Source organism: Limulus polyphemus, unplaced genomic scaffold (assembly GCF_000517525.1).
Source record: "Limulus polyphemus unplaced genomic scaffold, Limulus_polyphemus-2.1.2 Scaffold2493, whole genome shotgun sequence".
Taxonomy (NCBI): Eukaryota; Metazoa; Arthropoda; class Merostomata; order Xiphosura; family Limulidae; genus Limulus; species Limulus polyphemus.
In genome coordinates this window covers 1-16,598 of record NW_013668103.1, presented here as the reverse complement: position 1 = coordinate 16,598, position 16,598 = coordinate 1, and the positions used below count along the sequence as shown (strand labels likewise).

Below are 16,598 nucleotides of genomic sequence, written 5' to 3'. Positions count from 1 at the left end.
TTATTATAAAAAAACATCAATTTGGTAGAATTTTTATAAGATATAGTAATTACTGATCAGGTCTTTGCTATTTCCCACACTGTTTTATTCACTCATTGGAAACTCCTTATAGAAGCATTTATTTATTTTTTCCCATATTTTTCTTTTAATTATGCTTCGATTGAATTCTTACATAAAAATAAAAAGAAATTCAAGTTTTTTGTTTTTTTTCCGGGGGGTATAAGCAACTTTGTAAAAGCTGATTGATCTCACAGAATTATAATAGATACAAGTTTGTAACTACCACTCTTTAACATAATCAAACAACAAATCATAAACTAATAAAAAAAGTTAAGATCTTACCATCACTGCTGACTTCACTCTGTCTGCTTTTGTTTTTGTCCGTTTCAGGATCTTTATTTTCACTAGAACATTGAAACAGAGTGAGATTTATAAAGAAACATGCTCACCAATACGTATAGGACTTTAGAAAGAGTTTTATTAACGTATCTAACTTAGTTTTCAAATGTGTAAGATGCAACAGGATGATTCTGCTTCAAATTGGTAAATATAGAAAAAAAAACAAATCTTTCTCAAATATTTTAGGTCATAATTTTGGTGAAATTTTGTTTCCCCACAATACAAATTTTATGGGTAATCCCAACTCTCAGTCTTATATAGTCAACTAAACTGGTACCCCAGGGAAACAAAAAAAAAAAATCACAAGAAATCTAAAATAAGGTTAAAATGAGAAGTAAAACGTTTTTCAACATGAAGGTAGTGATTGCTCAACTGAAGTTACAAAAGAAATTATAGTAAAGAACCCACCTAGTTTTATTGGACTTGTTATCGGTAACAACATTTGTTGTTGCAGAGCCTGATTGGCTTGTTTTTGATGTTATGAGATTGTTGTCCAAATCAGATTGAGATGCGTAAGTAGATGTGCCCATGAATGACACTGTAGTTGTGGTTACAGGACTGGTCACTATAGCACTGGTTGTTTGACAGTAGCTTATAGATGTCATAACTGTAACAGCCGTGATAGCTGCAGAAGCCGATAACGCCGCCTAAGAAAGATATTTATGTAATTCTTTGAATAATTTGTCCTTTATTAATGGCAATAAATTACAAACTGGAAACTAAATTTAAAGAGAAAAACAGTTATAAGATATCTTAAATAAAAAAAAACAACAAACTTTACACTTTAGAAAACTAATTCATGTTACAAGGATCCACTTGATTCTTTAGAGATCGTATTGTATAATTTATATATTAAATTAATTGATTATGCAACCATGACCCAATTATAGAACCCACATTCTGTAGTACAATCTCTTCAATCTACTCTTAACTGATGCAGAGAAACCTCTTCTTATGGAAGGTAATTTTTTTAGCTTAATTTTCTATACACAACCACTATATGTGCTGAGTGACAAAAGTAACTAAAGTCATTACTTAGCTTTTATGTTTACATTTCAAACTTTAAAGAAAATAACTAATTTTTTAAACTTATGAATGAAACCGAAACATGAGCCCTTTATTCAATAAGCACGAACCTTAATAGACAGCTAGTAGTGGAATATTATTTTAACTTACAATAGTTCAAAAAGTCACAGTTAGGACTGGCAACATTTGTACGAATCAGTTAACACTGGGATGTTAGCCTTAGTGTTAAGCTGTAAAAATTCTCTACTCGAAAATATCTTACTTGGGTTTGAGATTGTGACTGAGCCGGATGTCTAACTAGTGCTCGGGTACGTTTCCTAACGTTGGTCTTCCTCAAGAGTTGTTTATAATTCTCACTTTTCTTGGTTAAGTAATAATACTGAACGCAGTCTGCAACACTCTGGAACAAAACATATAAAAATCTTTATTCACTAAATCCCTCTACTCCACCCTTCCATGCAGGATATCAAAGAATAATACAGAATAAAAAAATTAGTTTATTTGCTAACTGGTATGATATTAGAATTATTAACCATTATTTTAATGAACTAACATCTTTTATTAGCCCAATATAGTTTATCAGTAAAAGAAGTGTATAAAGACATTTCACTCAATGTCACAAAAGTTACTTGAAGGGCTATTTATGTCAGTTATTCATAGGACATCAAGCCTAATGCTTACACATTATGCATCATAATAATATAATTTCTATTTTATTTCAGTGGCTACAGATCATACAGAACACAATGTATGCAAAATGACAGTTGAATAAAAAAACAAAAGAGAGAGAGAGAGAAAGTTTATTTCATAAGACTATAAATAACCCTTTGAAGCCAGTAAGTTTTGGAGTTCAATATAAAAGCTATTAGAATAATATTATTTCTCAAAAATTGCAAATACGGTATGATTCCGTGTTTGTATTACACCGAGATATGCTTCCATATCTGTATATAGAGAAACTTGAATTTGAACTCTAGTTAAATGTGTTTGTGGCTCTTTTGAAATTGAACATTTACACCACTCTTGCTCATGTACAAAGAGTAAACAACGTATCACATTCACAGTAGAGAGAGATAACCAAAAATGATTCACAAACAAACAGACAAAACCTTAATACAACCAACAGCAGCATATCTCACTGTAATACAACCAACAAAGCACATATCACTGTAATACAACCAACAAAGCGCATATCACTGTATTACAACCAACAAAGCGCATATCACTGTAATACAACCAACAAAGCGCATATCACTGTAATACAACCAACAAAGCACATATCACTGTAATACAACCAACAAAGCGCATATCACTGTAATACAACCAACAAAGCGCATATCACTGTAATACAACCAACAAAGCGCATATCACTGTAATACAACCAACAAAGCGTATATCACTGTAATACAACCAACAAAGCGTATATCACTGTAATACAACCAACAAAGCGTATATCTAACACCAAAACAATCACACCATTTTCAACATACATCTGTTCAGTATATTTCTTGCATATTGTATTCCTGCTTCCACAAAAGTTTAAGATTATGGTTACTCATTGTTTGATAGATTGTTTCGGCAGAGTATTCACGATGAAACTAGTGGAACGGATGGAAACTGCCTGTTGTACAAACGCAAGTGTAGAGGACGACGTTTTGAAATTCTTGACGAAAGGCGGAAGACTTTGGAAACGTCGTCCTCTACACTTGCATTTCTAGAACAGGCAGTTGTCGACTATTCAACTTAATTTCATCATGGTTACTCATGTTTACTGACGTTATTCTAGCAAACTTCGCACAAGGAATTCTACCAAACATCGTACATAAAATAAAATTCTAAAGCATAATTAACTGTAAACAACTCTGGGTATAAGTATAAAAAATGAACTTCTAATTTCTTATACTTCTGAACCATCCAGCTAATCCGTGGGATACACGATTAATAGCATAAGTTACTTAATACATCAATAACGATAACAAAAGTTCTACGACTTAGCCTTGTAGGTACAATACTGGGTTTTCAAAATATTTCTATACATTTCTTGCTTTTATTCCTGACTGTCTTAAAATTAGACCTTAAAAAGAAAGACACTGTTTGGATAACATACCATCATTACAAAATCATTTGATCAAAGATCTTATAAAGATTTTAACAATCCATTTCAACATACCAAGTCGTGGCCATTGCCCAAGTTTAAAACTCTTAAACCCTAACCTTTCTTTCCAGGTGGGATGCTATAAAACTAAAATTCTTTGGATGTTGGAGGTACTTCTCTCGAAAGGTTTCTTTTTCTTGGTCAATCCAAACATTCAACATCTGTCTTTCTTTATATTCAGCCATAGGGTCTTCTACCAGTCCATTCCTGTTAATATACTGGATCCTCTTTCGTCGTTGATCAATCAAAATTGGTGGGATCACTGCATAACTTTTCATCTTCTTATCTTCCAGCTATAAACAGTAAAATAAGAAAGCCAATATAAGAAGTGTAAATTGATTTATGAGACACCAATGCCACCACTAATGTTATACTGTATGTTTAAGCCTTCTCCAATGTAACTGACCTTGACCTTTAAACTACGACCTTCAAAAGCTAATATGGTATAGAACTTTGTCTGTAGTACCTGTAGTATAACGTTGGTCAAAATCCATCCATTCAGTCTTGAGATATCCTGTCCATAAGATCAGGATGGATGGACAGGGGAATCAATATGCCTCGTGAAGCACTGGGAACATAAAAATCTCACAAAATATTTTGTTTACTTAACAAGAATTATATAAATTTTATACCTTTTTTCCCAGCTTCTATCAGTATAATTAAGGCTTATACATTTACCTATTGGTACTTTTTATTCACAGCTATTAGGTCAGTATTGAAAAAATGTTGCCTAGGCATACTGAACAATAAGCAACAACTAACTCTGGAGTTATATACACACACACACACACATATACATATATCTTACTTCATAGGCAAAAATCAGAAACACACAAGTAATAATTATAGAAACGTATTAAAGTAATATACATAAAGAGATTACAAGTAATGAATATATCAACTACAGAGCATTAAGTACATTATATTAAAACAATTTTGAAGAAACAAATCAGCAACTGATGTAATAACAAATACAGCTGAGATAAAGACATTGTGGAATTGCATGTATAAGAACTACGTTTTGATATCGTTTGGCATTTCATAGGCAGTGTGATGTTACTGAAAGGTTTTTGCTTTTGCAAAGGGTATGTAACAACACTTTATAACACAAGTTATTCATGCATTCAGACCATAAAGATATATTCAAGTTGGGAATTTATAGCTTCCAAAACAAGGATATCTCTTGCACTTAATAGCACTGGAAAAGAGAAAAAGAAACACGTATCTACTTGGGGTACCAAGACCTTCTAGAAATAGAATTGCAACAAACTGTACCACAGGCATGATAAGCAAAACGTGGCATCTTGTAACAGGTGAGAATCCATAAACACAAAAGTCAGTGACAAGAGCCATCCAAATGTTCCAGGTAACAGTACACAAAAATCAAGAAGGATCTCCATCTAGAAAAGTGGCACAAGTTGTTTCCATGACATATCCCTTCAACCTTCCCATACCTCAAATAGCTTGACAATGAAACAGGTATTGATGGTATTATACATGAAGACATACTGGTCAAGTAGACATATGCAGAGCCTATGTATTTCTATGCAATCACACTTCTGAAACAGATGCTAGGAACCCACTGTCCTTGTACACTAGATGAATTATATGAAAAGCACTCAGGAAAGTGTGGTGTGCTTTGAACATGACAACATTATGACAGAGCCCTTTTTCAATTATAATTATGCTGCAAGCTTACTGTCAAGTAGCATGTGCATCAGGTAGTGCACAACTAGACATGACATGACCTGTAACAACATGAAGAAGTTTCAAAATCATTTTAACATAACGTACTCAACCTCTGTATATGGTGAACTTATTAATAGTACAAAACATTATCACAGAAAGAAAAAAAAAGGGCAAATAAGTTGTACAATGCACTAGTATTTTGTATGTAACTATTTTGCTTTACACAGGACATTGAACCACCTTGTTTTCATGCTGTCATACAGTTCACCATGGAGAATATTGTCCTGTATTACTCCCCGCAATTCAAAGTTGTTTAGACACACTCGGTTTTAAATAGGTCCATATATTATCAATAATATTTACAATAGGACTTTGTGCTGGCCAAGCTATGGTTACGAGTGTTTCATCGACCTCTTTTTACCATCGAGGTACTGCTTAGGATCACTGACTTGCTGAAAGATGAAATGTTGCCTGATGGATCACTGACTTGCTGGAAGATGAAATGTTGCCCGATGGATCACTGACTTGCTGGAAGATGAAATGTTGCCTGATAGATCACTGACTTGCTGAAAGATGAAATGTTGCCTGATGAATCACTGACTTGCTGGAAGATGAAATGCTGCCTGATGGATCAACAATCAGAGTCAAATCATTGACACAAAAATGCAGCTCAAAACGTTTGTTGATCCTCCTATCATGCTTCACTATAGATGATGTGTATAATGTTCTCTCAGTCATTGAAGAAATTGTTACTGACTGTTGCCAAATATGTCACACTTGGATTCGTCCATAAAAAGCACACATCTTCAGCTTTTCTTATTCCACTGTTTGTAGTCTGATGACCGTTTCAACCTTTAGGTTTGGTTATTTCTTCAATACAGTGGGTTTTGAGCAGCTAGTTGTCATTGAGACCACTTCATTCTGATCTGTATCTTACCATTTTCAAGGTAACATTTACAACAGTATTTACTAACAAGATCTACACACAAGTATAGCCTATCTTGTAAAAAAACATACATACTTAACTTTTGGACAGTTTTGGTTTTCTACCTTCACCACCTTATTATTATTAAAAATGCTGTTTTCACATGCAATTCCTAAGACTGAAACACTACATTACAATCACATATCAATCAAGCTACTGGCTATTCAAAGATACTCCATGCTAAAACTTGTGGGATCCAGGATTGACTTTACACTACCACTGCTACTCTGCATAGACTGACTGTCAGTAGTCATGCTAAAACTTGTGGGAGCCAGGATTGACTTTACACTACCACTGCTACTCGGCATAGACTGACCGTCAGTAGTTTTATATACTTTATACTGGGCCACACTTTCCGATTAGTTGGGTGATAATAAACCATGGTGTTAAAATATTATCACCTGACTTTTCCTTAATGCAATTCATTTTAACACAATAAGAACGAGTAGTATTTTGCCTTTTATGTCCTTTTTTTTTCTTATCATCTACATAAGTACTCCCAACACTTTCTATAACTACTTTCCAATACTATATATATAACTATTTTGTAGCAATATCAATGACACAAGAACACAAAATGTTTACTAAAGAACACTAAATAAAAGAATGTTTAAAAATGTTATTGCAAACTCAAAATTCACTTCTAAACATCTCATTTCTTGATATTAAAACCTTTTTTTTGTACAGCTTCAAATATTTCATTAAAAAGAAAATCTCCAAAAGATCATTTAAAATTTTTCTTACTTCTTGTTCTTGTAGGCCATCCATGATTTCCTCCATCTCTGCATCACTCCGGACTCTCTGCCCAACCCTAGACAATCTCTCTCTTTCTTCTCTTTGTTTCCTAAGTTCAGGATATTGCTTCTCAAAAAATTCTCTCTGTTTCATGTCTTTGGCCCTATGAAAACATTTACTTACTATACACTGTACAAGTACAAAATAGCTTATGAACTTGCATTGAAGATAAAATAAAAATCTGGATTTTTCTTTTTCTTCACACATAAACTGTTCAGAATGTTTTTTTAAACACCTCACTATCTTATATATATTTGTCACAGTTCTATATACAAATATATATATGTTAACCCATTGCTGGTTAATATCTATGACTTTGTACAAAAATGTTTTTTGTATCATTTAATCAAATTTCCCAAGATTAGGAAGACACCACTTTTTTGCTAGGTTTTTATCTATCTTATTATCACACCTTCACAATTATTTCAACATGTATTTATGACTTAGTATATTTAACACTAGAATAGAAAAGTAAAACACTGGCAGTACGTTCATACCGAGCTCTAGATTAAAACCATTTATTTCTCCAGTAGATATGTACAATTAAATAGCTAAATTTTATTTAACACTATGTGTGTGTGTGTGTGTGTGTGTGTGTGTGTGTGTGTGTGTGTGTGTGTGTGTGTGTGTGTGTGTATATTGCTACTTATTCCACATAATAAAATACACTAACAGATTGGGCTGAATCCTATTCAGATATGAAAGTTCCGAGCTTAAAGAATACTCACTTCTTATTAATATTACTATCTTTTTTTTCCATTCTCTGTTGCCATGCTTGCATTAATCGGTTGTAAGTTTCCGTTAAATAAGTCTCCTAAAAGAACGAAATAAACAAAGTTATTGATTTACTCAGTAAATAAGTCTTTTCATCATGCTTGAGGAACAAGATACAAAAGAGACATTCAATTAGAAAGCACTAACCTGCCTGCCTTGATCGCTATTTGCTCAGTTATGACAAAGGCAATGTGATTTCCCAAGGGAGCACGTCCTCACTACGTGGCTAAGGCTTAAAAGGTTTCAAATTCCAGATGAACTATTGTTTCAGTTTACTTACTCTATTTGTATCCTGCAGCAACTGTCCAGACAAGGCTTTGATTAAGTGAACTAACTTAACACACATACACGAAAATGGATTTTCAAAATTAAACACAAAGAGATGTTTCCTTTATGAAAGAAATGGGAAACCTTAATCAGCCTGTATTAAACTTTCTGCAAAGACAAAACCAGTCACTTTGGTAATTACAGTATACTTAGAATTAAAGAAATCAATTGTTGTACAAAGGAAAAGAAGGATTGAGATTAAGAACTGCTCAACAATCCTTTGCTCTCTCAATTTAAAAATCAGAAAATTTCAAATGTTATCAACTCGTTACTTGAAAAATATAAGTACAAGTGTAAACCCAATACTTTGTTGTTTTCATGATAAACTCCTTCAACTAAAAGTACAAGAAGGTTTTAATTTTGAAACTCGCCAGTAACATTCCTACTTAAGTTTAAAACTGTAAATTGATCATAAGCATATTTTTAAGAACCAGTAATAAATCATTTTTCCTAAAACAGGATTAAAGTACTATTGAATATTTTGCGAGGTTGGGTACTTTCAAATTATTAACAGTAAATAACAAAGTACGTCACCTCTTAAACAAGAATTAGCAGAACTTCTTCATTTTTTTTAAGAGATCAATAAAGGCCTAAGTAAGCCAAGAGTCGGTAAAGTCCAGTACGTGATTCGTATCAGAAGAAACACGTTAGCAAATGAAAGAAATAATGAACGTAAAGTTTTAATGCACTTTTTGCATCACTACATTTTTCATAACATCAATCAAAATGCAGTTCAGATTCGAAAAAGGGGTGGGGGTTGGGTATTCGCATCTCATAACACCCCGTTGGTGATACTGATAGAATCTTCGATATGTATCTAAAGTTCATAGACCTCTGGGATTGATTTATAATATATAGATTTAAGAAAAGAGAAGCCAAGAATCAATTTTTAATTATATTTAATCCATTTCAAATAAAGTAAAACGTCTTATATTTGAATAATTTATACAATTTTACTGACTATGAATTATGCAGTTCTGTTTTAAGTACAATTCAACTTTAGAATTAGGCTGATTCGTATCTTTGCCTATGAAGACTAGGATTCAGGCTTATGTGCAATTAAAAAAACAACTGAAACCCAAAATTTCTTTTTAAAACCTACTTTGTTCTTTCGTGTGATACTTTGGATGAAATATTGACAAAAACATAAGAACTGTAGTAACAGTTCATAAGCGAGTTTCATAAACATCTTCAAATTTCAAAATACATATCTAAAATAAGTTTTTAATTTTTAATTCAAATAAAAAAGTTTAACCATTTTAACTTAGGACACATCATGACTATACTGGTGCATTCAAACACAGACTGTTCAATATCCTTATAAATTCAGACCCCAATCTCACGGGAAAAATATATTTATCATGGAACCTTTCTAGATATTTCACAGAAAGACAATTCAGTTATCTCGTGCAATACGAGACACTATGTTAATACGTACCCGTTGTTGTCGGTCTTCCTGCTTCTTCTTTAAAAGAACTATCAAGTCTTTCTTGAAAGATGAAAAACTACAATAAAGAAGTTATTGTTCAATATTGAAAGATCTTATTTGTTCAAAAACATTTTAAAACATTGTTAAACTCTGCCTGCAAGTAGCTGCAAAACAATTAAAATCAATGTTATGAAATAACGTAAAGTACGAGTGAATCGAACTTAATGAGAGATGTGAAATTTTCGTTATATTATGTTAATTATTATATATAGGTTTTCCTAATACAGGGTGATGGAAAAAAATCACACACCATCACGATATTTTAAGTTCCTCCTTGATTTTGATTCTTTCAAAGTAAAGTTTATATCTTGCTAATTATGTCATTTTCCTTTCCTTACAGAAGATATTATTTACAATATCGTGTCGAACCGTTCCTGCTATATCATGATATTAAGATCAAGACTTAAAGAAAAAATAATGGAATTTTAACTTCATCAACAGCAAAATTAGATGATTACTTATCAACGTATCTTGAGTTCTACACCAGCTGTTAAAATATTACATCTATTACCAGAAATTGTACTTACTGTCCTTTGTTCTCATGGAAAACAACAGTATCAGAAGGTTGATTATATAATGGCTGAAAGAAATAAGAAAAACTTTAGCGTATAACAACTTTTTATATAAAGGTTCTAGTACGCATTTATTGAAGGGCAACTTTTCAAAGGTTATTGTATCTTAAAGTTTAGACACCACAACATGGAGAAATTACAAACATTTAAACCAGCAGTATAACTGAAGATAGAACAATATGTTATGTATTAAAAAACAGTTTACGAATATTTTAAGAGCTGAGCCGAGCCAAGTGTAATCAAATTGGTCAAGTTTAGCCACTAAAAAACAGGACTACATCTACTATTTTAATGGCCTAACTGACATGATTTTGAAAATTTTTCATAACTTTTGGAAAGAACACAATTAAAATTCACCAGTTCTTACCTGGGCATGGATGTTTCATTTTAATTTATACCTAATGGGACAATGCAAGCAAAAAAAAAGTACCTATAACAATTTATCACTCAAATAACTGGGATTGTTTATAATTCCCACACTTTGGGAAACCAATGCATTAATATAATACAATCTAAGCTAAGAAAGAAGGAAATATATTTATGATTTCAAATTATTATTTCTGTTCCTTGATTACCATTGATAATTTAATGGGTTGGTAAATGATATAAATTAGCAATTAGTTATATATAATTACAAACATGATGTAAACAGTGGCTGCATTACTGGTTATCAGTGTTAGTCAATAAGCAATTAACCTGTACACTGTGAAATAATTTCATTATAGTTAAGCGTACAATTACTGGTGGTTAAGACTTAGAAACAGAGAAGAGAGACTAGTAAGCATTGATATGTTAGAGGTAATTCTTGTGAGAGGAATGGGTTGTATTTGACAATTGTGGCCGTGGCTGAAACTTTCAATTCAGCAACATGCAGGAATTGAAGAGGAAATCAGTGATTTCCTGAAAAATAAAAGGTGGGTTTACATTTTCACTTTTCTCAAGGGTGGATGTGCAATGACAACCTTTAAGTGTCAAATGGTCCTTAAAACTCAGCCAGACATCCCAATAAAAGTTTACTTACCAGTTCTAATTTTGGACCTAATTTCTCAAGAACACCATGGGCTTGTTGAGCTTTTTTCTAAAAGGAGTCGAATAATAAAAAAAAACATCAATAATAATATTTCCTCCTGTGAGACAGGCAATGTCAGATCTCTAGAACACATCTACCTTTTAGATTCTATATTTATCAAGATCTTTATCCTCAATGCCATATTTATAGATAAACAACCATCCAGTGCCAGGTTTATTTTTAGTTACACAGTAAAAAACAAAACCAAAAAAAAAGACATTTTAATATTTCCTTAAATATCCAAAACTCGCAAGCTGGAGAAATCTTAGAGGGTAATACCCTCTCTTCACAGAAGTATAAAAACTCCCATAACAGTTCTCTTGAGCACCACACGTGTCCATGGTAATGAAAGGGTTAAGACAGAACTGTCACAATAGTAGTTTTTGGACAAAAAATCTGCACTTACCCTATTTGCTGAATATATAAGCTGGGCCATACTGAGTTGTTTTGGTTCGAAACTTGACGTCTCTTGGACATCTTGTTCTGTATCCGTAGGTTTGCTGGCTTCTAAAATCAGTTCTTGCTACTCAAAAAGAAAAAGTTTTGATTTACAGAACTGGTCAGTAATGAGAGGTTAACGTGAATTGGGGTTAAACAGTCAGTAATGAGAGGTTAACGTGAAATAACATAGAGTAAGCTAGTAATTCAGCTTCTTACTAATAATAGTGACTATTAATTGTATTTTTGGGCACAAATCTACTGACTTTTAATTATTATTATTTTTAAGTATTTCTTAGGGGTAGGGTACCATGAAAGAATGACATGATTAAATCATAAAATATTTAATAAAAAAGCTTACAAACATTTGGTAATTTAAATTACTCTAAGTCTGTTATTCATACTGTCTTGAACACTGAGACCTTAATGAAAAAAACCAAAATATTAAATGACAAATTTATTCTATTGAGTTGAATTAACCTGATTACTGATACAGTGTATAAAAAAAAAACACTTTGAGAACCACTGGTCTAAACATTTTAATAGCCCTTGAGTGTGGACCACAACTTAAGAACCACTGGTCTAAACATTTCAACACCTCCTTGAGTGTGGACCACAACTTAAGAACCACTGGTCTAAACATTTCAACACCTCCTTGAGTGTGGACCACAACTTAAAAACCACTGACCTAACATTTCAATACCCCTTGAGTATGGACCACAACTTAAGAACCACTGGTCTAAACATTTCAACACCTCCTTGAGTGTGGACCACAACTTAAGAACCACTGGTCTAAACATTTCAACACCTCCTTGAGTGTTCTGCCCAACATTAAAGTTTCATATTTTGTTTTTTTAGATCAAAATTAAAAAATCAAATGATGATTTCCATAATACAAGGTCTTTAGATATGCTATATAGTTTCTGCTGTTATATCTTATTTGGATTTATGTCCTTTTCAAAATTCAATAAATCTATCTGTAAAACTTTCTCCCTACCCAAAGACGATTCCTAACCCGTTTTCAGGTTCTGATACTAAAGAACATATGTATGCATAAGATGAACGTATATATAAAAATAAGAACAGATCCATACAGTCCTCACCTGTTTTTTTCTGAGGTTGGTCATCTGTGATTCCACCTGTGCTATTTCCCTATCTAACCTATTAATCACTTGCAGTAACTCATCCTTGGATGACCTCTGTGGAGGCTGATTGAGCCGAGGGTCTTCATACGGTGGCGTGGGGGATATGGCTTCCACTTGGGGAGTGTAAGCAGTTTCCTGGGCAATTTACAAAAAAACAAATCAAGCTCAAAATTTCACTTATCAAACGTGCTTCTGTTTTTATTATTTAGAACAAAATTGAAGTTTATACGTGCAGCCCTCTTTTCGGTGTCCCAGAGGGATAAATTTTTTGTCACACAATAGTTCTGAAATTCTTAATACAAATTGCCAAGACATGTAGGATGGAAATTACATACGTTTAACCATCTTTAGCAAAACAAAAAAAATTTAACTAAGCTTAAATTATAAATAATTTAATAAAAATTATCTTAACAAAATCAACATTTTAGCCAACTATGTGCAGAAACTGCAACTAAAAATTAACATGTCTCATCACCAAAGTTTTGAACCTTTTTATTTTAGATACCGAAACTGGAATATTAGTATATAGTTCCTATGAATCTGTTAGTTTGCCTTTTTTGATAAATATCTTTGCAAAGTTTGGGACAGAGTATTATCATCAGTTTAACAATTTGATAAACATTGTTTGTGAGGCCTGTCTTACAGTATCACTTCGAGCTTAATAAATTTTAAACCATTGTCATGACAAAAATCCAATACTTCGAACAATCCGTAGGTCCGTGCTTCAGATATAACTACTCAATTCCAATATCATCAAAATCGACCCAATAATCTCGTATCAGCTTCTGATTACCGGGCATACATTCTGGGTATCAAACCTTCAATATTATAATTTCTCAAAAACAACTTGTGGAGTTTGCCAATTTTCATAAATATTGTTCAAATACCTTAGCAAAGGAAGTATCATTATTTGAGTCTCAAATCTTCAAATACTTCATTTTTTGAGGTTAGGCCAGTAATTTTTATTATTTCATCTGTCCCTTTATCACGAAAAAGTTGATATTTGTATGTTACTTTAAAACTTCAACAAACCTACACCCAATAAAAGGTTTGCTGTAAAATTTTTTTGTATGTAATTCAACTATCTTTGTCAACTTCCCTGACTTACCATAACACACAAAGTTTTAACGCGGTGCTTGTGTTCTCCAGAAGTCCGGAATGCTTTATTTTTGTTGTTGAATTTTGTGCAAAGCTACTCAAGGGCTATCTGCACTAGCTGTCCCTCATTCAGAAACGATACACTAGAGAGAGAACTTAACTAATCAAGACCATCCATGCCAACTCTTTAACAATGAAAAGTTGGATTGACCATCACATTATAACTCTCCCACGACTGAAAGGGTATGTTCAGTAACAAGATTCAACCCCACAAAGATGAGAGCCCTAACCCATGCTAGGCCTGGAAGTCCAGGAAAGTTAAGAACCTCATTAAAGAAATTACTATATGACAGATGGAAATAATGGCTAAAAATATCTTATTAGAATAAACAAAATAATAAAATTGTAGTAACATGCATCAGTATCTTTAATAACGAATGATGATTTCTTAACCTCTTCATAATAAAATTCTCTACAAACATTATCCTCTGTTAATACTTGGGCTACTCTTATCTTGGTGGTGCGCGACTTGGTCCAGTAGCAAAGTTCTGGAGTTTGGAGCTAGCAAGCCAGGTTTGAGTTCCTTGGATACCACAATACATTTCCCACACTTTAAAGCTGTAGGTGTGTTAAGAGTGACAGTCAATCCTTTAGCATTGATTTTGATGGTAAGATGATGTGGATTCATCACCTTCACTATGGTCAGTGGTTCAACTTTAGGAGGCAGCAGCCCATAACCTTAGTAGCTTTACCATAAATATAAAATTCTAATTCTTCTATGGGAAAAATAACGAGATTTGACCATCATTCTGATAGCACATTCAAGACCCCAAGGTATGGAGCACATTTTTGCGACAAATAGACACCAGCCAAGAGCTATTGAATTCACAATTCGTGTGTACGTTACTCATGCCTAGTTCCGAAACAAAAACAAATAGAAAAATTAATTATTTCATAAATTTCAAAATAAACATAGCAGGGAGACTTCCTAAGTTAACCTTTTGGGGAAGGTTTGTTTGTTTGTAATTAAGCACAAAGCTACACAATGGGCTATCTGTGCTCTGCCCACCACGGGTATCAAAACTCGGATTCTAGCGTTGCAAGTCCGCAGACATACCGCTGTGCCACTAAGGGGCTCTAGGGTAGGAATTTCTAACTTTTTTTTTTTTCTCTGTATTCCACCCTTAACAACTGTGAAACATTTAGTTCCTCAAAGAAGGTAAATCTTGTTTGTTGAGAATTATATTCATTAGAATTTTAAAGCTATCATGGAAGGATCTCTGCACGAATTTTTCTACGAGATAATGAACTCGGAAGAAATTAATATTTTCAATATCACTCAAACTTGTACAAGTAGCGCCATCGTGTGGAATGTCAGATAAACATGGTTTTAATAAGTGAATAAATGAAATGTCATAACAATATTCACATACCTAGATTAATTTTGGTTACTATATGGTGAAGCGAAACAACCTCAAAACACCATTAGCATCATAACTGTTTATTACGCGATAAAGTTTCGCTATTTTAAGTTAATATGAATGATAAGCTTCATTTGATGTCCCCGATAAATGGATCGATTTATTTCACGTATGTAGAACGTTTATGCCTGGCGATACTGGAAGCCTGAAAAATTAATATACACGAGTGCCTTAAGTAGTACCTTTGTGACTTGAGTTACCGTTGTTCAACTATGTTTGTTGTTAAGCGCAAAGCTACACAATGAATAGGCTACCTGTGTTGTGCCCACCACGGGTATGAAAAACACGGTTTTTCCTTCTATAAGACTTCTTATTTACCGATAAGCAACCGGAGAGCACTCTGCTAAGTGTCCACTACAAGGAAGATCATTCTCTAACTTCCTGCTAGAGGTCCGCCACGAATTTCAGCTAACGCATTTGTCGGAATCGGAATTTAGATCTTTGTAGACCTGGGAGGGATCTATTCCTCCCCCTGCATTTGTTAGTTTACAGTTGAATATTCTTTTAATTATAACATGAGAACCACAGGTTATGTTACTGCATTTACTCTGCCCCCTTTCTAGACCATTGACTGTAACGATGAGGTTTCTTTCGAGCAGCTTCAGTAGCCAATTGTTTTCTCGGTGCTTTTCCGCCCACATGGACGTTCGCGGGGGATGGGGGTACCCCCCTGTAAAATGAGGAACATAATTATTTCTTTATTCAATCAACTTATGTATATGAATTTTTCATTCAGTTCACAGTTTCACACTACTTTGCCCCCCTGGAAACATTTTTGCGGACGGCCATGTCTGCCCTTGGATTTTCTTGCAAAATTGTTTTAATTTACATGCTTGAATCACCTCTCACGTCCTACAAGTGGAAATATATCACGAGGCTCCATTAATTACAATACTATTGGTACTGACCCAACCAATCACGAGGATACATTACTGCTTTAGAACAATATAGGTATTCACCCAACCAATCACAAGGCTACATTACTGCTTTAGAACAATATAGGTATTCACCCACCAACCAAAAGGCTACATTACTGCTTTAGAACAATATAGGTATTCACCCAACCAATCACAAGGCTACATTACTGCTTTAGAACAATATAGGTATTCACCCAACCAATCACAAGGCTACATTACTGCTTTAGAACAATATAGGT

General features: G+C 33.4%; 1 protein-coding gene across 1 annotated transcript in view; it reads right to left on the bottom strand.

Annotated features, from left to right (window-relative positions):
* Positions 1-12,998, bottom strand: part of LOC106467112 — a gene marked incomplete at its 5' end in the record, with an annotated part of 42,555 nt that extends 29,557 nt beyond the window's left edge. Inside the window, 11 exons of the mRNA XM_022395236.1 lie at positions 343-404; positions 808-1,046; positions 1,688-1,825; positions 3,640-3,873; positions 6,999-7,152; positions 7,778-7,863; positions 9,589-9,655; positions 10,167-10,219; positions 11,233-11,289; positions 11,687-11,803; positions 12,822-12,998. Coding sequence (XP_022250944.1) covers positions 343-404; positions 808-1,046; positions 1,688-1,825; positions 3,640-3,873; positions 6,999-7,152; positions 7,778-7,863; positions 9,589-9,655; positions 10,167-10,219; positions 11,233-11,289; positions 11,687-11,803; positions 12,822-12,998 — 1,384 coding nt within the window. The remainder of the gene's footprint in view (positions 1-342; positions 405-807; positions 1,047-1,687; positions 1,826-3,639; positions 3,874-6,998; positions 7,153-7,777; positions 7,864-9,588; positions 9,656-10,166; positions 10,220-11,232; positions 11,290-11,686; positions 11,804-12,821) is intronic.
* Positions 12,999-16,598: the final 3,600 nt, after the last annotated feature.